Genomic DNA, 25080 nt, shown 5'->3' with positions numbered 1-25080 from the left:
TAGAGTCCCCCTGCTAAGGCTTAGACCTGTCCTGGTATCACTCTGTATCAAGTCAATATGAAATAATATAGCACAGTATCCTGACAACTTACAGAAAATATTTTAGAACCAAGACTCTGCTAAAGCATCACAGAGAAGTGCTGGCTCAGGCTGAATTAGTCACATGCTCAGTTTTGTTTTCAGTGTAACACATGAGAAGACATTCAGCTGATCCAGAGCACTGTTCTATGGAAAGAAAGGTGACTTTCTTGGTTGAAAGTGATACATTCAGCACTATCAGTTATCCCTTATTCAGTAAAGAAGCTTTTTTATTGTATTGCAAATTTGATCCCTGAAACAGAGTAATTCAATCCTCCTACTTCAACTAAAAATGACAACAATACCTGTGGACAATGAATCACAGCCATGATCAAAAAGCTCTCCTAACGGAGTGCTGCTATTTGTCCTTCTTGCTTGTTTTCCATCTATAGCATCCAGGGACTGGTAGATGAAAAGGCCACAAGCACAAGCAATGTATGCCCAGGGAGGTGCCTAAGAGAGAAAGGCAATCACAATAAGGTTTAAAATAATCTTTAAAAACCAGAAAGCCTGCAGCTGAGCTGTCCCACAGCCTGACACAACAGTTTTCCCCTGCACAGATGTCCTCCTCACCCAGGGACCTTTCAGCAGTTGGCCCTTGCAAGGACAGACAGAATGGGTTGTTACATGTGGAATGTAAATAAACCAGTGACAGATTAATAGCTACAGCTCCTGGTATAAAGCAGGAAGCTGTACTGTACAGCTGGAAAAATTGTAATACTGTATTTGCAAAGCAAATTAACAAAGTTCTCGTTAAATATATGCAAGTTGTCCCAGTGATTTCAGAAACTTGGGAACTTTTAGACCCCAACTTTGTCACAAACACTGAGCTCATCTCCACCAGCCCTTCACCACTCACTGAGAGCTGTGTCACTGCCAGTGCCCAGACTTTGAGTCCAAGAACATTTCTGCAGCACAGCCCCTCCATCATGAACTGCTCCCTCTAGTACGAGGCACCAGCAGCTTTGCCAAATCTACATTAAGAACCCTTAATGGTCACATCTGTGGTAACAATTTCTACTCTGACAGAAACACAAACAATGCTGAAGCCCTGCTAGAGCAACGATTACAATCCAAGCTTTCTTATGCTTTTTGAAACATAAACCCTTAAGATCACAAAAGCCAGGGAGTTGCCATTACTCCGTCTCCGTTTACAGATCCATAAATCAGAGATTATTGCCTATTTTGCAATCTTCAAATTCAACACACTTTACAGAAGTGAGCATTTATGAACAGCTTTCTTTTATAGACCACACCAACAAAATCCAAATACAGCTCCATCAAGGTGACCTGCCTCTCATAAAGCCCTGGAGTCCAGCTGGTTTTGGCCAACACAAACATGACTAACTTGTAGAACATCAACTTAAATATATTTCCTTCTACAGCTCGCATTGTTCCTCCCATTTACCAAAACAGTTTGTTCTGCCCCAAAAGCTGCCATTGTGCTCTGCTTTCAGCAGTGTCTGTACAAACAGCACAAGGTGAGAAAGAGGAAATGTGTCACCCAAGAGCAGAGCACCACATTTAGCCAAGGTTCTGATGGTACACAATTCCCTCCCATTTTTATCCCTCATGTATAGATTTTATCTGCCACAGTTAAATTGCATCACGCTGAAGGATTCTCTATAAGTTTAAAAATCAGTCTGCTGGCTCTCCTCTCTTGAAAGCTCCTTTCATGAGCAGTGTAGGTGTTTCCACTTAGGCCTATTTATAGCCAAGTAAGATTTCACAGCTCTCTCTTTATCCAGGTAATTTTTCCATTTTTTCATAAACTCAGGTACCATTCCATCAGTCAGCTCTTTTCCAGCTGGGTCCTCCCAGCCAAGCAGGAAGTATTTGCATCTCCTTTATTCTCGGGCTGCAGGAAGCCCTGAGCAACAGCTCTGCCCTGGCTACACCTTTCAGCAACAGGAAGGGAGGAGCCACTCTTGAAAAAAAGCAGAACTAGGGGTGAGCTACAAGGAGGAGAAAATTTACATGAGAAATCAATAGTGGTTTTGGGGAGAGAAAAAAAATCTGCTCCTGGAATTTCAGAGCTCCATTTTCTTACCCACACAGCTCCTTGACGCTTAAAAAGCACCTCCTTGTTCATGCTGTGCCATGTGGCAAATCAGATCAGGCCAAAAGCTGCCTCAGCACTAAGTTATTTTTCAGTTCAAGTGAGGAGAAAATCTCATTTACCTCACACAAAGTACTTCTCAAACTGTTAAACACCAAACAGTGCTTTCATACAGGAGCCTGCAGCTAACACTGACTTTCTGATGCTCTGAGTGCAGCTTCCCAGGCATTTCAGAAGTTTAATTACCAACCAAAATACAACTGTTCTCCAAATTCTAAATTTTGCTCTGTTTAGTGACTCAAACCAGCTCTGGGTTCCTGAGAGCTGAAGTCTCTCTATCAGACTGGATTTCTGAGCCCCCATGTAACCCTGCTCAGAAATAAACACAAGTTAAACCAACGCACACCACAATGGCACAGCCTGGAAAAGGAAGGAGCTGCTCCAAGTATTCCCTGCTCAAACTTGATAGTCACTGTTTATCTTACACCTGCCAAATTCCACAGGTTATTGTGAAACAATCTATTTCAACAGATTTCTAGGAGAGGCAAACACCCCTTCCCATGTCCTACGTGGAGCAGGGACGCAGTGCTGACTGTGCCAACCTACATGAGACTTTGGAGTCTGCTGAGGAACAAATTGGGTCCTGCTGGATTCCCAACCTCAGCTGGGAGACTTGGTTAGGAAGGAGTACAGATACTTTAAAAGCTGGAACTCTTGACACATTCCCAGCCATCTGGTGTGTAGCACATTTCTATACCAAAAATTCCCTTTCTCAGTGCACACACATAAAAGCAGCTTTTAAGATTCAACATTCAAGTGAAAACTTTTCTAGTGCACAAAAATGAGTCTTCAAGCGCCTTACGAGGTAAGTGGTGATAGAGAGAAGTTGAAATGCCTCAAAAAGATGTTTGTAGCTCTGAAATCAGGTTAAAACAGTTCTGCTCAGGAAAGGTCAGGAACTTTTAGTGCATTCAGAACAAAGAATAAAACCACTGGCTTTTATCTGGCCTCCTCACAGCATGGCCACAGCTCAAGAACACAACTCCATGTTCCCACAGCTTCACCACACTGTGCCAAAGTCCTGACTGAGATGCCAGGACACAGAACTGCTGGGGCCCAGGAAGGTGTTCCTGTGGCTCACTAAGCTGGGTTTGCTCACACCAGCTTTGCTATCTTAAGCAGCACTACTCTAGAGCTCAGTGCCTTGGCCCAGCATGTCCAACCCACTCAGCCTGTGTGGTAACTCCAATCCCAGGGCTGAGGAGGAGTCACCCTGTTCCGGGCACAGAAGGTAAACAGGTACCAGCTCCTCCTGCCATGCAGACCAGGCAGCTGCAGAGCCACCACTCCAATTCCTAGTGGGGCTGAGCTCTGTTCCCTCACAGCTGCTTTGGTGTCAGACCCTGCTCCACACATGGGTGTGTTGGCCCCAGGAACTGCTGTCTCACTCCAGCATCCACAGCTGCTCTCTCTGCATGCCAGCATCACAGAGAGGCACAAACATTCGCAGAGAACAGGTTACAAGGACGAGGACTAAGGGCTGAACAGCAAGAACCAGCTCTCTCCAAAGCAACCACCCACTCAAAACCAGCGACAGCAACCAAAACAAAGAGTTGTCAGGAGTTCATAACTCACCTGCTCTGTAGCTGTTGGGCAGTAACATACTAATAGCAGAGTTGTAAATATATTTATTAACAGTCCAATGATGGTGATCAGGTTGGGGGCAATCCAGGCTGGAACTCTTCCAACTAACCATTCCCAGTAGCCCTGCATGAGGGGCTCAAGCAGGGACCGTCCGGCACTCTGGTATTTGTGCTCCTCTAACCGTTTGAGCTGGTGCTTGGACAGAGGAGGCGTGGGCAGCTGCACCAGTTTGCTGAGCACACAGGCAGCAGTGGGGCCATGGCCACAGCCCGTGGGGCCCTCCAGGTGTGACTCCCCACATCGCCTCTTGATGCTCCGCTGCCCACTCATGGGTTGGGTGGCCTAGGAATTGTCTTGGGCAGGCAGCAGCTGGGCTGGAGAACCATAAGATCCTGCAACACAAAGGGGCGAGACACACCTGAGCACACAAATGAGATTTTAGGATATTAGAAGTTTCCAGTTGCTGCCCCAAAGAGCATTTAATTTGCCATCAGCAAAGCAAGATGATTTTATAGGAGTATTCCTTTGAAAGAGAAAGTTATTTGGAGAATTGCTGAAGGAATGACAAGAAATGAGTGCTCCCAATGCAGATGTAAAACCCAGCAGCCACCAGCTGAAATTCCAGCAGCAGCAGAAACTCCCACCACAGCAGTGAGCTGTGTTACAGACCAGGGCACAGCCAGTCCCCTCACACCTCTGCCAAGAGAGCAGGTGACACCACTCAGGTTATCAACTGACAGCACTAAAAACTGTACCAATACTAAAGTCTTAAATTAAATTAGTTTGGAGCAGCTTTGTCTCCAGTGATGCTGGACAAGCACTTAAAAACAGTTATGCACTTTTTTTTCCAGGTTTTTGTTCCTTATTTCAGTTTTGCCGTAGCTTTTTTCATCTCTAAATTTAACCCAGCTCATTGTCTGTTCAACTTTCAAGACATACAAGAAACATACAGGAGCTGGAGAGCTTTAGTTGGCCAGAGACAGCATGAAGCAGCTGTGAAAAGAAAATACAGGGTTAGGAACAGCTTTTCCAGCACAAACAAGAACCCTCACAATGTTCCATCTCCCTTGAAAGCAGCTGAGCACAGATGTAGCTCTCCACAGGAAGCAGAGAAGCAGTAGAGAAAGGAGACTAAAAGTAAATTTGCTGTTTATCTTTCGGAGACAATCAGGAAAAAAAAACAAAATAAGAAGAAAACCTGGTTGAAATCCAGCAAATAAAGCAGAGAAAGGAATAAGACTGAGAGCCCTAAAGCCATCCGCCCTGCACGGGTGGAGAAAACGGTGCAAATCAAAGTTCATCACTGGCCTAAGAACGAGTGCTCTCACTCTCCACACCCTCAGTAAGGCAAATTCCAGCAGTGAAAAGCCACCTCAGGCAGCCCCGTCAGAGGGAGAAGAGGAGAAAGTGGCAGGGCCTTCGCTGTGCTCGATAAGGCCGAGAGCAGAGCTGCACCTCTCCAATCGCCAGGAGACCAGACCCAGTCACCGCGGAGGTCCCTGCGGGTGTTGCCCAGGATGACCAGAAAAATTACTCCCAGTGCATTAAACTGGGCTTTTCCCTCATCCTGAGGGAACGAGCCAGGGGGAATAACAGCCCAGGAGTATCTCCTTCTCCAAAACAAACGCCGGGCCCGCCTGCCGCGGGACTCCCACCGGGCCCGGCAAACACCCGGCCGGGGAGGGGCCCAGGGCACCCCTGGCCCTGCCGACGCTTCGCCCCCGCCCACCGCAACCTGGGTCCCCCCGGATCCCGGCTCAGGCCGGGCCCCCCACCTCGGGGCCCTCCCCGCTCCCCCGGGCGCCTCCCGAGCCCTGCAGGCCCCGCCGGGCCGGGGGCTCCGCGCAGACCCCGCCGGGCCGGGGCTCCCCCGGCGTTACCTCCGCTCCCCACACCGGGCGGCGCTTTCTTTACGCCGCTTTTGCGACGGCCGGAAAGGAAGCGGCGGCAGCGCGCGCTCGGGGCGGGGCCGGGGCGGCGCGAGGACGGCGCGGGAGCGGCTGAGGTGAAGGGGGGGAGAACGGGGGGACCCCAACCCCAACCCCAAACCCGCACTGCTCTCACCCCTGTCACCCCCCCGAGAGACGCTCCATGAGGTGAAGGGGGGGAGAACGGGGGGACCCCAACCCCAAACCCAAACCCGCACTGCTCTCACCCCTGTCACCCCCCCGAGAGACGCTCCATGAGGTGAAGGGGGGGAGAACGGGGGGACCCCAACCCCAAACCCGCACTGCTCTCACCCCTGTCACCCCCCCGAGAGACGCTCCATGAGGTGAAGGGGGGGAGAACGGGGGGACCCCAACCCCAAACCCGCACTGCTCTCACCCCGCCCCCCCCCCGATAGCCCCTCCAAACTCCCTTTTCCTCCCCCCGCCACCTTTGTCACTCCCCCAGCGACCGCCCGGTGTTCCTGTCACCCCGTTACCGCCTCCGAGATCTTCTGTCACCCCTTCAGGGGCCCACTTCATCCCCTTCAGCGACCTTGCGGTGTCCCTGTCACCCCGTCAGAGACACCCCTCCGAGACCCCTTGTCATCCTCTCAGAGACCCCCCCGATCCTCAGTGACGCCATGGCCTCTGTCAGCCCTCATCACCCCCTTAGGGATCCCCCGGTGTCCTCTCACCTCCTCCATATCACCCCCACCCTACTCCGTGCCCCCCACCCCACTGCAGCCCCCTCCGGCTGCCCTGCAGTCTCCACTGCCCTTCGGAACCCCAGGAACCTCAGGTGTCCTCCCTCCCTCTCCTGACAAATCCTCCTTATCCCCTTTGTGCCCTGCGCCAGCCCCAGTGACCACCATCACTGTCCCTGCTGCCCAGTGACCACCACCACATCCCCAGTGACCACCATCACTGTCCCTGCTGCCCAGTGACCACCACCACATCCCCAGTGACCACCATCACTGTCCCTGCTGCCCAGTGACCACCACCACATCCCCAGTGACCACCATCACTGTCCCTGCTGCCCAGTGACCACCACCACATCCCAGTGACCACCATCACTGTCCCTGCTGCCCAGTGACCACCACCACATCCCAGTGACCACCATCACTGTCCCTGCTGCCCAGTGACCACCATCACTGTCCCTGCTGCCCAGTGACCACCACCACATCCCAGTGACCACTGTCACTGTCCCTGCTGCCCAGTGACCACCACCACATCCCCAGTGACCACCATCACTTCCGGTAACTCCTCTGCTCCGAGGACCCCACTGAGCCCCTCTGCACCTTCATCTCTCTGTCCTCAGCCTCCCCTTTCTCCCCTTCATTCCCTTTCCCTCCTCTCCTAAACCTTCCTCCATCCTGGTTCCTTTTACCTTTCCTCTCTGATCGCCCCCAGCACCCGCACTGCGCCTGCGACCTTGCAGCGATTCCAGTCCCAGCTGTCCTGTGGGAATCTCCCGGTGGCTCTGCTCTGAGGACTCAGGTGTTTTTAGCTGATTCTGTGGTCAGGCAGGTGGGATTTGGCAGTGCCTCTGACACAGCCCCTGGATCAGCTGGAGCACTTGGCCACTGTCAGAGTGTGCCAGGTGTCCCAAGCAGGCTTGGGGACATCCTGTGTCACAGTGTCCTGGGCCTGGCACTGTTTGGGTTGGCTCCAGGCCATGTTGTGCCTTTCGAGCCAGGGAACAGGAGCAAGGCCAGAACTTGGAAGCTGCCCCCAAGACTGAAAGATGTCATGGCACGTTTTTGGTGTCTGTACTGAGAAAACACTCAAAACACCAGCGTGTAGCAGGGACAGCAGGGGTGACACATCTCCTACTTCCTTATATCAGTGCTTTGAGGATCAGTGACCTTTACCTGTGGCTTATCAGTGGGACCTGACAGGTAGCTGTGCAGGCTGTTTGGGCTCAGCCCATCCAGCCTCTGTTTGTTTAGGCAGGAACAAACAAATTCCTCTGTCCTTCCCTCAGCACTGTCAATTTGCTGGAGAGAAAAAGTGTCCCTTGGTAGGGCTTTATCTCAGCCTGTCTGGCTGAGGTTTACAATCCAGGATCAGCAGTAATTCAGGAATTTCCCTTTTCCCCACGTAATTCAACCATCTTTGCAGCTTTATCATTCCAGCTAACATGAGCTTTCTGCCCTTGATGGTCTTTCCCATCTTTCATCTTCCTTTGGAGTTTCTATTCCACATGCTCCATCCTAGGCAGGGTGTTGGCTGCATTCTTGCACTGGGAGAAACACTTCTGAGGGGGTTAAAATCTCCTTTGCTTTTGAAACACTTCCTTCACTTGCTCTTGATATTGGAAAGAATCTGTGATACTCAAACTGGAGCTTAAAATAAAGACCCTTAGAACTCCAAAGTGCCTGAAGATCAGGATAAATGTTTAAGAAAATCATAGTTATGTGGAAAATTGAAGCTAGCCATTGCTGTTGTATTAGCTTGCAAAGGAGCTTATGAAAAAACGAATTTGAGTGTGTTTTCCTTCTCCCTGTTGAAAACAATAGGATAGGATGAGGTGTTAATAATAACTTACCTCAGGACTTTGCAGCTGGCACATGGCAATTCCTTTCTGCCTCGTTCTGTGCCTAGACAGAGTCTGGGAGTTGGCAGGGGCACAGGGCAGGTGCACAACTGGAAGCTGGGACAGCCTGGAGTACACCATGCCCTGACTGTGCCCAGGGATTTGCCCAGCATGAAGCCTGTGTTGGGAATGTACAGTCTGCCCCCAGAATAGTGGGAAAAACTGACTTGATTCCACTGTGAAATATTTAATGAGGAGGGAGATGGAGGGAGATAAGAACTCAGGGTAGATCTTGACTGACGTAAGAGAATTTAAAGGAGGAAAAATTTACAAATTTTGTTTTAGAGTAAGGAGAGTTAGTGAGGGGTTTCTGCTAAGGAAGGCAAGAGGGGCAGACCCCAACTGGTGCTGTCAGGATGAACCTCCTGAAGGCCTGCAGATTCCTCCTGAGGGACAGCTCTGATCTGTTCTCTGTGACCAGGTAAAGGACCCAAGGGAATGGTTGGAGCTGTGCCAGGGCAGGCTCAGGCTGGAGATCAGGGAAAGGTTCTTCCCCCTGAGGGTGCTGGCACTGCCCAGGCTCCCCAGGGAATGGGCACAGCCCCGAGGCTGCCAGAGCTCCAGGAGTGTTTGGACAAGGCTCTCAGGGGTGCACAGGGTGGGATTGTTGGGGTGTCTGTGCAGGGCCAGAGGTTGGACTGGACGATCCTTGTAGGTCTCTTCCAGCTCAGGAGATTCCATGATTCCGCCAGCCTGCAGCTACACTTCCAATAAGAAGCTATGCCTCAGTAGTGCTCTGGGGTGTGACTGAAGGTGCTTTTTGTGCCAGACCACATGAAAATCATGATAAGTCATGTGCAGGGCTCAGCTCTGGGCTTGGTGACAGCTCAGGATACAGAGATTCTCTGTCCTAACAAAGTGAGAGCTCCTCTGCAGCCCAGCTTGCTTTGGAGCAGACAGTGCTGATGAGCTGCCTGTGTGGACAGGTTTATTTTGTAAACACAAAGGGCAGTTGTAAGGGCAATTTACAGGGAGAAGTTGGGAATAGCTGTTCTGCTTTACTGAGCCCAGGTATATCAGTCTGCACAGGCACGTAAATACCCTCAGCAGGTAAAGAATCTGCATTGTCCGTGAGCTTTATCTCCCACAGAGCTTCAGCCCCTCTCCATCCCCTAGGCAGTGCCTTAAACCTGTGTGAGAAGTCAGGACTTACGGAATGTCTGGTTAAATGGATGGGCTGGATCCATGGCTGAGGCCAACAGTGGGAGAGTCAACAAGACCAATGCCAGGTTCTGTCCTCGGGTCACAACAGTCCCATGGAATGCTCCACGCTGGAGAAGGAGTGGCTGGAAAGCTGGGAAAGGATCTGGGAGTGCTGGTAACAGTGGCTGGACATGAGTCCAGGTGGGCAGATCGGCCAGTGGCACCTGGGCTGTTGCAGCCATGGTGTGTCCAGAAGGCCCAGCGTGGTGCCCTGTGCTGGCACTGCTGGGGCACCTCCAGTCCTGGGGACAGCTCTGGGCCCCTCCTGACCAGAGGGACACTGAGGGGCTGGGGTGTGTCCAGGGAAGAGAATGGGGCTGGGGAAGGGACTGGAGCACCAGGAGTTGCTGAGGGAGCATCTGGGGGGCTCAGCCTGGAGAAAAGGAGGCTCAGGGGAACCTTCTGGCTCTGCACAACTCCCTGCCAGGAGGGGACAGCCAGGATGGGGATCAGGCTCTGCTGCCAGGGAACAGGGACAGGACAGCAGGAAATGGCATCAAGCTGCACCAGGGGAAGTTCAGGTTGGATATTGGGAAAAATTTCTTCCCAAAAAGGGTTGTCCAGTACTGGCACAGGCTGTCCAGGGCAGAGGTGGAGTCACCATCCCTGGAGGGATTTAAAAGCCGTGGATATAGCACCTGGGATGTGGTTTAGTGGTGGCCTTGGCAGTGCCAGATGAACAGGTGGACTTGATAATGTTTGAGGGCATTTCAAACTTAAATGATCTAGTGATACTCAGGTTGCTCCAGCCCCTCTCCAGCTATGTATTTAGCATTGCACCAGCAGGACATTGGGATTTGTGTCCACAATTAAATGGGAAATGTTCTGTTCCTTTTCTTAGGTGAAAGTCATGGTCTTAGGCTCTGGCTTTAGTTGCATTCACTTCATCTCTTGAAAAGCTCTTCAGTTCAAGTTAAATGGTTGTGTATACAACTCCTAAAATCAAAGAGCCTTAAACACCAGTTTTTCTTCATTTCTACCTCCCCACCACAAGCTTCACTCCTTAAACCTCTTAGAATGCAGGAAAAACATCATGGGGCAAGCCAACAGTCTAATCTTGTGTCCAGTCAGCAGCAGTGACTATCAGAAGGTGCTAAGAACAAACAAGGCAAGAGGTACAGAAGTACCTTACATCTTGTTTATTTTCCTTTATATCTCAGAGAGTCAGAAAAATGAAGCAAATGTGGAACTTCGGCAGAAAAATGACCTTGGATTCCCCTTAAGTGACATGTCCTCTGATGCCCTTTTTCTCAGGTATGTGGAATGTGGTTGGTTGGTTGGTTTTCAGGGGAAAATCTGTTAGCTCAGAAATAAAATTAAGGCACTATGAATATTTAAATGTGAAAGGAAAAGTATATTCAGACTGACTGCTTGGAGCTGGGAATTACATACCCAGGCACAGAACATTTACAACAGAGAAAGTAATGCAAAATCTGCATTTCTCTTTCAAATTCCAAATTTACTCATATTGGAGATGAGATTGTGAAGTTACAGTCATTACTGCATTGCAGTCTTAAAATCATGATTGGATGGCAGACTTTATATTTAGCTTAAAAACAGGCAAGAAATCAGGCCACTTGAATTCTGTCAGTCTGTTCTTATTCACTACATATCCTGTTAAACACCTTTACCTGCCACCAATCAGATTTCTCACAAGCAGCTGAACCTTCACCTCTAAAAGGCTGTAGTTGTCCATTCTGTGCAAGGGTTGTGAAGGTTGACGAGCTCTGATCTCCTGCAAGATTCACCCACTTGTTCTGACTTCTTTCTTGCCATGAGACTTTGGTCCTTCCGCTTTCTTCCTTTTCTCTTCCTCCTTTCCTCCAGCCTTTCCACCCCAGGCCATGCCCTTCTAAAATCTATCAGTGTTGTAGTTCCTTTTAATTTGCTTCAACATTATTTTGTTTTTCTCACATACAGATCTTTGCCTGGATGCCCTTGGCTGCGTGCTCTCCATTATTTGCTTTTCACCTATGTCCTTTTTCATCTTCCACTTACAGTCTCCAGTTTTAACTATGTTGAAACACTTTTTCTCCTCTTCTCTCCAGTGACCATCAGAAAACCATTTTTCCCTTTGAAGGTGACTGGCACTGGTCATCCCTGGTGCCCAGAAAGGTTGTGGTTGTGGTCTTTCCATCCTTGGGGTGTCATCCTGCACTACTGGCTCTGGTGTCCCTGCTTGAGCAGAGGGATGGACCAGGTGACTTCCAGAACTCCTTCCCCTGCTCGTCCCCCATTCTGGGATGCTGAAATAGCTCTTGTTGTGTTTGAAGCTAGTAGCAGCTTCACTTTTGCAGCAAGAGTAGGGAGGAGTCCCAGTTCTGTCTGTGTGAGCTCACCAGGGTGACACAGCTGCCCCTTCTTGCTCTTAGGGAACAGGGCTGGGACACGGATTTGCTGTCAGGCTGGGATTTAGGGAACTGGCCAGTGTGAGTACAGAGTCATCATTTCACTGCACTGCATGTGGATCTTTTCCTCCCACCTGTAAAACAGCAACTCCTGTGAGCAATCCTTGAGTTTGAGGGTTGAGGTTGGTAGCAGTGAGCTCAGATAGCTGAGAGGTCATGAAGCCAGGCTGGATGGAGCTCAGCAATCTGCCCTAGTGAAAGGTGCCCCTGCCCTGTTAATATTAGTATTGTTATTATTGATATTACAATCCATGGGAAAGTTCTGATTTGTTCTCCACAAAAGAATTTGGTTTATCTTCTCAAACCTTTATAGGTGATATCTTCCAAAAGTTAACTTTACAGCATAGAATAAATATATCTAAACATTACTTCAGTTTTTATTTCATCCAAAATATGGTTGTTTGGTTTTTTATTTTCACATTATATCCTAAACATGAATAAATTTAAAAAACAAACTAATTTTAAAGAATTGTTGCAGAATGGCAAAGTCATTTTCTGTCCCACTCCGTGAGGTACCTCAGCACAGGCTTCTCCTTGGCAATACCCAAATCTAGCCAGGATGGGAGGAAGAGATGTGGGGAAATGCAGCTCTTTGTTCAGTGTTAACACAGTGAGCCCAGGAAACCCCCAGTGCTTTCAGAGAGCCCCTCAGCACATTATGGAGAGACAAGGAAATGAGACTCTGAAGCAAAGAGGACTCAGAGTGGAAAACAAAACCTAGGTGTGTGCAACTAAAGGATGGCAGGGTTAGATGGGATATTGGGATAATTCTTCCTCTGAGGGTGGGGAGGCCCTGGCACAGGTGCCCAGAGAAGCTGTGGTTGCCCCATCCTTGGAAATGTCCAAAGCCAGGTTGGACAGGGCTTGGAGCAGCCTGGGATAGTGGAAGGTGTCCCTGCCATGGCAGGGGGTGGAACAAGGTGGGGTTTGAAGTCCCTGCCAGCCCTGGGACTCTGTGACATATGTTGAGTCACACAGTCTGACAGGGAATAATTGAGGGCAGGTATTAAAGTAATTTTGTGTCATTTCCTCCACATCAACCCAGCTAAGTGTTAATAGAAGCTGGAGGCTCCACCACAGCCACCATCAGTTGCAGTGTCAATACAGGAACACGTTCTCTGTCAGCTGTGACATAAGGCTGAAGAAAATGGAGTCACTTACTCACAGGGATCCACTTGATCCACTTGATCACTTATTTATGATTTCTTCTGTGAAGTGTTCACTTTGGGTTTGCAGGAGAGGACTGAGAGCAACATCAAACTGCTGAATGGGAAGCAGCCTGCCTCAAGAAAAGCAAAACTTCGGAGTCCTTGTAGTAAAATCCTCGTTAACTTTTGGAAATCTCAGTAAACCCTTGAGAACTCTCAGTAAACCCTTGAGAAGTCAGTAAATTTGAAAATCTCAGTAAATATTTGAGAACTCTTAGTAAACCTTTGCATTTGGTTCTTCACAGTGTCTGGAGGCAGAAGTCAGCCCTGAAATGTGGTGGTTCCAGCAAGGCCTCTCGTTCCTGCCCGTGGCGCTGGTGGTGTGGTCAGCAGCATCGTTTGTGTTTTCCTACATCACTGCAATTGTCCTGCACCACGTTGACCCTTTGGTGCCCTACATCAGGTCAGTGATGTCCACTCTGTGTCAGAGCACTGAACTGACCCCACTCCTGTGAATTCTTCCCAATTCCAGACTTAGATAGCAGTTCTTACCCAACAGCTCCAGTTCTAAAGTTACATTACATTTATAGTTAGAGGTGATATTAAACTGACAGAGCAGAAATTCAGGTTAATTGTTAGGAGGAAATTCCTTCCCTGTGAGGATGCTGAGGCCCTGCCACAGGTTGCCCAGAAAAGCTGTGGTTGCCCCATGCCCTGAAAATATCCAAGGACAGGTTGGAACAACCTGAGATGGTGGAAGGTTGGAATGAAATAGTTGAGATGAGCTTAAAAGTCCCCCCCAACCCAATCCATTCTGGGATTTGTGTGTTACTCTATTTAAAGATGTCTGGTTTTGTGCAAAGCTCTAAGCTTTAGCTCTATCAACATTCCCTTAACATTATGATGAACAAGGGAACTGGAGGTGCCTCACCACACCCCTGCTCAGAGTGAAGCCACTCACTGACACCAGGTTTGTTGCACAATCCATACTAAAATCTACATTGCCAACTTTATTCCATCAAGGCTGATATAACTGAAAGCTTTGCCCTTTCAGTTTTCCATGTTCTTAATTTTTCCAGTTTTAATCCTTTTTGTTCACCTTTAATGGCATCTAGATCGCTATGAAAGGAATAGTTATTCTGAGTGTGATCATTCCCTGCACCAGGGCTAGCTTGTCTTTACCATGGTAAAGCTCTAAAACCAGCACAGCGTAGTCTGAATAATGAAAAAAATCAGGGAAAAATATCTGGGAGGGGCTTTTTTTACAAGAAATAAGTAAAGTTGTGTTGGAAGTATTTTTAATGTATAGATATAAATAATATAGGATATGTATTACTCCATTTATCTTTTCCAGTGATACAGGGACAATACCACCTGAAAGATGCTTATTTGGGATCATGTTAAATGTTTCAACCTTCTTGGGTGAGTACAGAAAGCTGGCCTTGGTGAGGTGTAGGCAGTTCTGGAATGCAACAGCTTTAAACAAGTTCACTTCCTTCTCCAGATCATGAAACAGCCCACAACTCTTACTCAAAAACTAAATACTGAACAATAAATCTCAATTTTCTTAAGCAATTCAAAGTGTGTATCAGGGATGTTATCCAGGAATTGCCAACATGGCAATTGCACATTCCAGAAGGGCAAAAAGTGCATTAAAAAAACTAACAGAAAAGTAAAAGCAATAAAAATGCAAATTCAAGGCAGTCACCTTACCTGTGCTGCAACGATGGAGGGAGGGAAAACAACCAAATAGAGCTTTTAAATTAAATGGATCAGAAAAATTTATTAATTTGACTTGTTTGCCATTATATTATTTCAATTTTCACTTCCAGCCTTTCAGCTTTCCTATTTCACTGTGCCCTAAAAAAATTCTTGTATTGTAAGAGTTGCCTCTGTTACTCAGCATCTTCCCAGGTAAACAAGGACACTGCTTCCTGGCAGGAATCTTAGTGCCTGTGGCTCTCTTTGGCAGGGATGGCCACCATGTACATCCGGTACAAACAAGTGTCTGCCCTGAGCCCAGGAAATCCCAGGATCCTCAGGCTGAATAAGCTGGGCCTCACGCTGGGATGGATGAGCTGCTTTGGACTCTGCATTATTGCCAATTTCCAGGTTTGTGCTCTGCTCCTGCCAGAGCTGTGTCTGTTCTGAGATATCTGGTAAACTGGGGATTTACAGAAAGCAGCTTTCCATGGCAAAGTGCTTTTTTTGTCAAATTCTCTACAGAGAATTAAAAAATACAAGGTTTGGCTTATAATTTGTTAGTTATTCCCTATTTGCTTTGGGACTTGTGAGCAGCTGTTCATGACATTTCAAAACATTCCTATCCACCAAGCATTGCAGAAGCCACACTTGGATCTCCTTCCAGGCAGGTTGAAAGCCTGAGGTCCAGATTGAAAACCCACCACTGTGACTCAGGAGAATGAGAGAGGTATCAAATAGTAAAAACTTGTTACAACTAGAAGAAAAGCCAACAAAACCACCCAACCCCACAAGCCCAGCTCTGGAAAACCTGCCCTCTCAGGTAGATTTTCCTTCAAACCTCCTCAAATTCTTGAAAATTCTGCAACATTAATTCTTCTGATTTTCTCCATCCGAGGTCTCTATTTTATTTTTTTTTCCCAATACTTTCCACTCCAAAAAAACCAAATCTGATATTCTCACCCATCACACCATGAGCAGGTCCCAGTCGTTTGGTTTATTTGCCTGGTGATTATATAATTGCCAGCCTTATTACATTAATTACCTGATGGATTTGGGGGCTCTGTTGTGGTGCCTGTAGCCACCACAGGCTGTGGTGTCACCTTGGGCTCCTGCTGGATCAGGGACAGGGAAAACCAAAGAGGAAAAGCTGATGGGAAGCTCCACCTTTTCCCCAGCACAGCTTCTCAAGTGCTTCAGCTGCCCCACTCTTAGAAACCTCAGCACTCTCTTTCTAGGCATTTTTTCTTTTGGAGACCTCAATGTATTTACTATTTTCTAGAGCCCTCAGAGGCTCCCATTCCACACCCACCCAGAAGAATCCTCCAGGCTCTGCTCAACTCCATGATTTCCCTCCACTGCCCTCAAGAAAGGTTTTTTCTACTTTCTTTGTGTTTCACAGCAATCAAAACCCAGGAGGTGCATGTTAATTTGATAACAGTTCGTGTTTCATTTAATCTTGAGCAAAACAAAAGTTGGAAGTGATGCACCTGCATATTGCCCTGAAATCCACTAGTGACTGAAGACCCCAAAGTGTGAAAATAGAGAATTTCTCTGTGCTGACACCTCCCTGCACAGCACATGATTGTGGAGCACACACCTTTGCAACCTGCTTATTTCTTAAATAGAAATTCTCACTGGATGCAGAACTTAAAATTCATTTGTCCACAGCAAGTGCTCAAGGAAAAGCTTGATCTTAAGAGTTACTCAGTGAGATACACAGAGAACCTCATGTTTTAGGGCAAAAAACATTGCTTTATTGGGGTACAGGAGGCTGCCAGGCCTTGCCGTGTGCAGGTCGGATGACACTTTTTGTTCCCTGGCTCTGGCTCATGTGCTGAGCTGGTGATGAGAGGAAAGGGCTGGACACACGTGACTTTCCACACACATATTTTTCAATAATAAATTTTTAGTTGGGTTGGGTTTTTTTGGAATATCTCCTGGTTTTGGTTGTTTTTGCTATTTGACTCTTGGTTCCCCTGGTGGTATTTTTAAGTATTGCTGCTTGATTGAACCGTGTCCCCTCAGAGTATTCAAAGATACTAATCTGACAAACAATCTTTATTGAAGCATTCAGAGAAATGCAAAACCTCATTATTTTTAATCCAAAATTGTGTACTAGAATCATGTTGTGTCTGTCCTGTACTACATAGTCTTTCATAGATGCACAGGTTCTTGGGGCAGAAATGTTGTCACTCCCATTCCCTGACTACCTGCAGGGATTCTCTCACCCAATTCCTGTGCTTTTGTCCATTTATGAGAAGAGCTCTCACAAATTCCTGCACTGAAGGTACAGCTGTGACCTGCAACTTCACCAAAATTCCAGAGGCTGGCAGGTTTTGGCTTCCAGACATCTCCCAGTGGGGCTTCCAAGAAGAGTCTGATGGGGACTGGCACAGTCCAGAGCTGCTTAGCTCGGGGTGGGAGAAGGTCACTGAGGGGTGGATGCCAGATGTTTACAGAAGAAAATGAAACCAGGTTTTCACAGGCAACACTTTCCCTAGAAATGCATCCTGTACTACATCCACGTGCTGGGAGCCTGCCTGACCTTTGGGGTGGGCTCCGTTTACATGCTGGTTCAGACCGTCCTGTCCTACCTGATGCAGCCAGAACTTCACAGCAAAGACATCTTCTGGGCCCGCCTGGCGGTGTTCCTGTGGAGCTGCTCCAGCATCCTGAGCAGTATCCTTTGCATCAACACCAAAACCCAGCAGCCTCCACAGCATTTACACCTGCTTGAACTGAACCACCACCATGTGCCACAAGGGGCCTGTCATCCTTGATTCTAGAGCCCGTAGTGTTCTGTATTCCAGCCTGGGAATTTCAGGGAAAATGGTTAATCCCTTTAATACTTTTAATATCCCCCATGGATATTTAAAGGGATGGTTACTATGCTTTCTCCTCCCCTTTCCTACTGCACACCAGAGACTGAAGATAGGAAAAATAAGAGTTTATGCCCAAGAGGTCTGACTAAATTAAGAAATGTGAGGTCAAATGGAATTGTGCTTAAGGGATGGGTGGTTTCAATGGGGGAAAAAACAGGTAAGAAATAAGTTCCTGAGACAGGAGTGGTGAAGGGTGTTAAGAGTTGGATACAACTGAAAAAGAAACCCAGAATGTAGCACAAGAGGAAATACTCTAACAGACCATGTGGAACAGGGCTGGCTGTTCCAGCTGGCTCCAGAACAGGGAGGATGTGCTGGCACTTGCCAGAGAGACAAGTCTGGAGCACATTTCAAGGGTGAGTCTGGGGACTTTGACCTCTGATCTCCTCCCTGCCCATCCTGCAGTTCAAAAGACAAGATATTTCTGACTGGCACTCCCTGCCACCTTCTCTCACCATCAGAATCCATCACCCCCTTTAGCTCTGGATTCCAAATGCTGGAAGCAGCTGTGGGGTTTAGGGAAAGAGGGAAACACAGAATGGTTTGGGTTGAAGGGACCTTCTAGTCCTGCCCTTTTACAGTGGGAATCCATTCCCGTTTATCCATATATTCATATAAAAAATGTGGGCAAACCCGCTCAGAAACAGAGGCCTTTTTCCTCTCCTGAATCATTGAAGCAGTCAAGAAACTGCACTAGAACAGTTCCCCTGCTCACCACAATGGACTTGAACATTGGATTTAAAAATTAAACTCAGTTTTTGTCAAACAGGACACCACCACCAAATCTCCTGAATTCCAGAGACACAAGTTGCAAAACCCATTTCTTGAACACTGTCCCACCTGCAGCTGTGTCCAGGCCACTGATTTAATCCTCACCAATCCCACTCATTTCCAGGCTGGCAGCCAATACCAACACTAAACTGTATGTCCCATTTCCCAAGGCTGGAGAATCTCGCTGGGCTCCCATCCTTGCTGCTGCAGGAGTGTAGAATCTGTAGAGTCAGAGGAGCGGGAACTGAGCTCAGGCTTGTTATCCATAATGTAAATAAGGACCCTCGCCTGCTGAGGGGCCTTGGCAGACAGCAGGGAAATCACCCAAGAAACTTGGAGAATTGTTGTATTTAACATAAACTTTTGGTATTAATAAACAAGATTTTCAGCTTTGAATAGGGAGGAACCAAACTGGGGGAAAACTAAAATATGTTCTATGAACAATATGATCTGCTGTAAGTTATGCTCCTCTTACAGATGCCAACAGCCCACAAACCTCAAATCTGTAGAGGTTTTTGTGCCAGTGTAGTCTAACCAAAATTATAGGGAAGTTGTAGAAATAATGATGTGCACGTAGATAACAACGAAAGGGGAAGAAAAGGGAGATTATTGTTCTAAATTACCAGCTCTTATTGTAATAAGGGAAAGATCGGGAAAGGGAGAAGTCTGTGGCCTTGATTGTAACAGGTTGTGGAAGAAAGAAGGAAATGTATTTTGTGTCAGCTCTGGGATCACACGCACTGCTGGGGCACCTCCAGTCCTGGGGACAGCTCTGGGCCCCTCCTGACCAGAGGGACACTGAGGGGCTGGGGTGTGTCCAGGGAAGGGAACGGAGCTGGGAATGGGGCTGGAGCACCAGGAGTTGCTGAGGGAGCATCTGGGGGGCTCAGCCTGGAGAAAAGGAGGCTCAGGGGAACCTTCTGGCTCTGCACAACTCCCTGACAGGAGGGGACAGCCAGGATGGGGTTGTGCTCTGCTGCCAGGGAACAGGGACAGGACAGCAGGAAATGGCATCAAGCTGCACCAGGGGAAGTTCAGGTTGGATATTGGGAAAAATTTCTTCCTGAAAAGAGTTGTCCAGCACTAGCACAGGCTGTCCAGGGCAGAGGTGGAGTCACCATCCCTGGAGGGATTTAAAAGGCATGTGGATGTGGCACCTGGGGACATGGGTTTGTGGTGGCCTTGGGGAACAATTGGACTCAACCTCAGAGGTCTTTTCCAACCTGAACAATCCTCTGAATCTATGAAAATACTCCTGGTCCTGTGGTGGAGTGTAACAGCAGAACTGCCAGCCCAGAGCAAGGCAGTTGATGACCCACTGAAATGGGCAGGGGGGGAATGGGAACCAGTTACTTTTATATCACAATGATTAAAATCTTCCCAGTGCAACAGGAACCTCCTAGAGCTGTCCAGTTCAATTAGCAGAAAATTGGGTGTCTGAGTCAGTAACCAGAACTCCTAAACCACTCATGTCCATTTTCTAATGAGCTTTGGATGTCTGGGTTCTTAAGGCTATATCTGTGCCAGGAGGTACAGCCTTGTTCACCACCAAAATTAATCTTTTGCATCAGGAGGCTCTTGATGTTTAATTTCATTAACCACTGAAGAAGTTAATTTCTTAATCCTGAAATGAAATGAGATGAAAATCAGGTTGTCTATAAATTAATGATCTGAGTTGTTGTGTTGCAGGAGCACTTTTTTTGGTACCTTCCCTCTGTAAGATGTTGAAAAAGTGACATCAGACACTCCAGAAGGATCCAGGTCTTGGATTAAATGGAAGATCATTGTCACATGGGGTGAAATCCAAAGCACTTCTCAGACCTTGAATAAGAGGGAAACAGAAAAGCCAGAAATCCTCTTTGCTGCAGGTGATACAGAATTCCAACCTGTGGCCCACAGCAAGAATGCAAGGTAGATGAGACATTGAAAAGCCATCAGAGAAAGAGAACTAGACTCTTTATTAGAGTGGATAATACCAGTAAAATTAAATTAAAATGCTCAGTAAGTGCTCACATCTGATCATAGCTTAAACATTTCAGTGAGACCACTGTGTTTGATCAGAGGCAGCATACAGAGAACAGAAATAATGAATTTAGGTTCAAAGGAACCTTTTCACGTGACCATAACCAGTGGGTTGGGACAAGCCATGGGTTGAAGGGCATGATGTGAACAGTCCATGGCAGCATTTCTGCTCCTCAGGCTGAGACCTCAGAGCCTCAGCTTGACACAGTCTGCAAGTTCCGTGTTCCTCATCTTTAGCCTTGAATCTTCCTTAACCTCTTCCCTCAGTGTTTGTGTCCTCGGTTGTGCTGTACAGTGGCCTTTATGGACAGAACCTGGTGCAGAAGCTGCACTGGAAGCCCCAGGAAAGAGTAAGTGATTGCAGGGTGAAATGGAGATCAAGTCCAGCTGGATTTGGAGGCACAGGTGGGAGCTTCCTGCAGCTCACAACACAGAGTGGGGTGGGAGAGGAGAGAGCTGTACCAGCCAAACCAGCCAGCAGGTCCTTGGAATGATGGGATCCCAGGCTGGGGTGGGTTGGGAGGGACCTTAAAGCCCATCCAGTCCCACTCCTTGCCATAGGCAACTTGGACTTCCAGGGATGGAGCAGCTACAGCTGCTCTGTGCAGCCTGTGCCAGCACTTGCTGAAGTTCTAATCTCACAAAACTCTTGGATCTTCAACTCTGTATTTATACCTTCTGCATCTTGAGGAGGGTCTCAAACCTCTCTACTCTGTTAATTGAGCTCTGGATTGAGCCTTCAGATTCTGCAGGTGGGTATTAAATTCCCAGGGGGCATCATCCCAGATGGAGCAGGTGTTCTCCTGGTCATTCTCATTCCTCAGCATTTCATCATTGGAGACTCCAGTTACAATAAGGGATTTAGGTCTCCAGTGGGAATAGTTGTAGTTGCAGGGTCTCATGGGACATCACAAGTCACTGGCCATCCTTGTGCCACTGCAGGTTCCAGAGCAGATTTCACATGATCTTTTCCCCTCTGTAACGCAGGGCTACACCCCCCACATCATCAGCACAGTCTCTGAGTGGTCGCTGGCATTCTCCTTCCTCAGCTTTTTCCTCACCTACATCCGTGACTTCCAGGTAAAACAAAGTTAATGTTCTCTGTTTCTGAAGAGCCCAGTGTGGTGCAATGGGCAGCCTTAGATTTTATGGGATCATGGATTCATTTTGGTTGGCGAAGACCTTTAAGGTGATGGAGTCCAGCCATTAACCCAGCATGGGTCAGTCACCAGGGCTGGAGACCCATGAGAGGCTCTAAGTGACCCCCCCAGAGTCTGTCTCTGCTGTGTTATCGCAGCAGCTCCAGCATCAGGCTGGCTTTAACTGGCCCTGACTGGCTTCACTTCCAGCCCAGTCACAGCCACAGGGGCCTTTTCCTCCAGGACAAGGCAAAGGTCCATAGCACAGCTAGGAGCCAGGCATGTGGTTCTGAGCTGAGCTGTTGGTGTCGCCAAAAATCTTTGGTGTTTCCTCTGGCCACTGAACTTCCTAGTGCCAAGGCAGCGAGGGAGCCACTCACAGGGACTCCCTTTGCTTTCCTCCACAGAAAATCTCCCTGCAAGCCATGGTCAGCCTGCAGGGCCAGACCCTGCACGAGAGCCCAGGGAGCTTCAGGGCAGAGGAGCAGGCAGTGCTCATAGCAGGGAGCATCTGATAGATGAAGAGAACTCAGGAATTTAATAGCAATAACAGCTGTTATTTCTAAACATTTATTTTATGTTTTAAAAAGTATGAAGTGATTGTCTTGTACTTCATATCAAGGGCTTTGCTATTAACCCACAGAAATGCAAATGTTACCGGTACTGTGAATGAGTCTGTGACATTTCTACATTTTCCAATGTCATGAAGGATTAAATGAAGGTTATTAATGAGTTGTGTCTCCTTGTCTCTTCCTCCACACCCAGGTTCACCTCCCTCACCCTCCTCTCTCCAGTGCTCCTCAAGCCCAAATCCTTTTGGGTGGCGGAGCCTCCGGCCTCACCTCTGCTCCCCTGGGCCCAGGGGGCCGATCCATACCCTGCACTTAGGGCCAGATGGGATGGACCCAAAGCCACCTTTGAGCAGCCCATAGGGAAAAACCTCTGCTCTCAGGGAACAGGGACAGGACAAGAGGAAACAGCATCAGGTTGTACCAGGAAAGTTTCAGATTGGACATCCAGAGGAATTTCTTCCTGGAAGGGGTGGTCAGGCATTGGAAGGGGATTCCCAGGGAGATGATGCAGTCACCATCCCTGGAGGTGTCAAAGGAGTTCCTGGACGTTGCACCCAGTGCTCTGGGCTGAGTGACAAAGTGGGTATTGGTCACAGGTTGGACTTGATGACCTTGGAGGGCTTTTCCAACCCTAAAGGTTTTGGGATTCTGTGATTGTCCTGCTGTGGATGGTTCTTCCTTCTCCCAGTCCCTGCCTTTGCCTCTGCAACTCTGGTGGTATAATTGGGTCACTTCCCAGTGAAGACTGAGGCACAAATGCTGAGAACCTCAGTCTTCTCCATGTCCTGGGTAAGCAGGTGTCCCATTTCCTTCTGGAGAGGGTCCATACTGTCCCATCTTCCTTTTATCACCAATGTACCTATAGAAGATTTTCTGTTGCCCTTGATGTCCCTGGCCAGATTTAACTCTATCAGGGTTTCAAGTTTCCTAATCTGATCCCTGGCTGCTCAGACAGTCCCTCTGTATTCCTCCCAGGCTGCCTGTCCTTGCTTCCACACTCTCTGAGTTTGTCCAGGAGCTCCTTGTTCACCCTCAGAGGCCTCCAGGAGTTTTTGTCCAACTTCCTCGTGCTTAGGATACATCGCTCCTGAGCTTGGAGGTGATCCTTAAATATCAACCAGCTCTCCTGGGTCCCTCTTCCCTCCAAGGCTTTATCCCATGAGACTCAACCAAGCAGATCCCTGAAGTGACACCCTGAATCCCAGGGATCACTGTGCTCTCCTTGTTGCCCTGAGGATCCTGAATCCACCATTCCACGTTCCCTCAGCCCAGGCTGCCCTTGAGCTTCTCATTCCCCACCAGGTCCTCCCTGCTGGTGAGCACAAGAATTTATCCTCAGTGCATTCCAGAACCTCCTGGATCAATTATGCTCTGCTGTGTGCTGAACATGACACTGCTGCTGTCTGTGCAGAGCTTGATCTGATGGGTGTTCCTGGTACAGCCCATAAAAGCCACCCCCAGGTGGATTCCTGGGGTGCACCCAGCAATGCCTAGACCTGGGTCAGTGCTGGGCTTGGCTACCTCAGGTTTACGGTCAGACTTGATAATCTTGAGGGTCTTTTCCAATCTAAATGAGCCAATGATTCTGTCTGGGACAGGCCTCTTGGAAGGTTTGTGCCTCACACGGAAGTTCTGAAGCTGTGGTGGGTCCCCAGTACAGGAGACAGGCACAGGGACAGTCCTGGCCAGGGACTCCAAGGCACCAGGTGTGGCTGATGGTAACAACTTGCACCATCTTCCTGATCTGTTCTGTCCAGCACTCACTGCCACCTCTGCTCTTTGGACTCTGAAATTCCTAAAAGGTCTTCCACCGATTATTCCCAGGAATTTGCTTGAAGTAAGTTGTAATTCAGATCCTAAATCCACGGATTTTGTATGTACTTAGCACAGCAATCCCAGTGTGTAACACCTTCCTGCCAGCCCAGCCTGCATTCAGGGATGGCCAGCCAGTCCCCTTCACTCCTGGGGTGACAGCCAGCATTCCCAGAACTCTAGTTCTTGTCACAGACTCGTCATGAATCACAGGAGTTCAAGGATGAACAGGGCAGCAAAACCCAATCTGTGCTACGGACAGGATGAGGAGCAGCTCCAACAGCCTCAAGGTCCTTGGCTGTCAGAAACCCCTTTGTTCCTCTTGGCACAACTTTCCCCCATTGACACATCAAGAGGCTTCTCCTGGCTCTCAGTGATCCCTCCAACCTTGCACTCACATTCCAAGGAAGATCTCTCTCTTCCACACCTGGTTTCACTGTTTTTCTGAACTGAACCAGGTGTTTTCCATCACTACATTGGACAACCAAATCCTGGTCATGTTTCTTCAAAATTTTGTACTGAGGATTCTTCTCCCAACTTTTGAGTATTTTATTTCTCTACAAAAAACTCAAGCATATGGACTACTTTGTCAGGGAAAAGAGGTTCTGGGAGAAAGAAGACATTGTAGAACGTCAATACTGGAATCCTCCAGTGAAACAAGAGGAAAAGACAACTCAGCTTCATTATTTCTTGAGATCATTGTAAAACAGAGGAAAGACATTTGTTAGAGAACAGTGAGCAAAATCTGTTGGAAGAGTATCTTCTGCAGGTGATTGCAACACCAGACACATGACACGAGGCTGCCTCCATGTCCTTCCCAATTCCCACTTCATCCTTTCAGGTGGGATGGAGTCAATGTCCTTCACAGTAGCCCCAGGTGACGCCGTGTTCGGGATTTGAGGAGACTGCTGATCACACACCTCTGTTTTCAGGAGAGCTCCCACAACAGCCAGGTTTTCTCCTTCTCTCGCTGTGCACCCCCAGCAGGCTCGGGATGGACAGGAATTTGGGGATGTACAAGGAACTGGGAACAGACACAGCGTGGACAGTCTTCCCAGACTGATCAAAGGGATATTCCGTGCCACAGGAGGCCATGCTCAGCAAATAAAAGCTT

The 25080-nt window shown here is 48.2% G+C and overlaps 2 protein-coding genes across 8 annotated transcripts in view; one reads left to right on the top strand and one right to left on the bottom strand.

Annotated features, from left to right (window-relative positions):
• CEPT1 (choline/ethanolamine phosphotransferase 1) overlaps positions 1–7312 on the bottom strand; it is a 32886-nt gene extending 25574 nt beyond the window's left edge. Inside the window, exons 1-3 of one of the 5 annotated variants that reach the window (XM_014258940.2) lie at positions 7097–7312; positions 3773–4173; positions 384–531 (exon numbers count right to left, since the gene is read on the bottom strand). In XM_014258940.2, the coding sequence (XP_014114415.1) occupies positions 384–531; positions 3773–4111 (487 nt within the window). In that variant the 5' untranslated portion in view covers positions 4112–4173; positions 7097–7312. Of the gene's footprint in view, positions 1–383; positions 532–3772; positions 4174–5236; positions 5421–5556; positions 5578–5661; positions 5734–7096 lie in introns of those variants that run through there. The other 4 variants (XM_014258941.2, XM_088066978.1, XM_014258942.2 and 1 more) reach the window with 4 other exon arrangements.
• On the top strand, positions 5730–22314 carry DRAM2 (DNA damage regulated autophagy modulator 2). Of its 3 annotated transcripts, none has more exons than XM_088066979.1 (9): positions 5730–5786; positions 10669–10762; positions 13370–13527; positions 14419–14486; positions 15037–15176; positions 17270–17447; positions 20711–20793; positions 21431–21523; positions 21990–22314. In XM_088066979.1, exons 3-9 carry the CDS (start codon positions 13397–13399, stop codon positions 22095–22097), a joined length of 801 nt encoding a protein of 266 aa, XP_087923105.1. In that variant the 5' UTR covers positions 5730–5786; positions 10669–10762; positions 13370–13396; the 3' UTR covers positions 22098–22314. The 3 variants fall into 3 exon arrangements, with proteins under 3 accessions (XP_087923105.1, XP_087923106.1, XP_005530259.2); XM_088066980.1 differs by lacking the exon at positions 5730–5786 and adding an exon at positions 5985–6053; XM_005530202.3 differs by lacking the exons at positions 5730–5786; positions 10669–10762 and adding an exon at positions 11564–11708.
• The last annotated feature ends 2766 nt before the right edge of the window (positions 22315–25080 follow it).

This window comes from Pseudopodoces humilis, chromosome 26 (assembly GCF_049639895.1).
Source record: "Pseudopodoces humilis isolate 2021_Gansu_Grassland_sample_001 chromosome 26, ASM4963989v1, whole genome shotgun sequence".
Lineage (NCBI taxonomy): Eukaryota > Metazoa > Chordata > Aves > Passeriformes > Paridae > Pseudopodoces > Pseudopodoces humilis.
Note: the sequence above shows the minus strand (reverse complement) of the source record. Positions and strands in the feature narration are given on the sequence as shown.

What these genes read in the sequence shown, in the direction of transcription:
- DRAM2 (XM_005530202.3), top strand. An exon ending in AAATGTTTCAACCTTCTTGG is followed by an intron (nt 14,487 to 15,036) that starts GTGAGTACAGAA and finishes TCTCTTTGGCAG; the next exon opens with GGATGGCCACCATGTACATC. An exon ending in CTGCTCCAGCATCCTGAGCA is followed by an intron (nt 17,448 to 20,710) that starts GTATCCTTTGCA and finishes CTCTTCCCTCAG; the next exon opens with TGTTTGTGTCCTCGGTTGTG.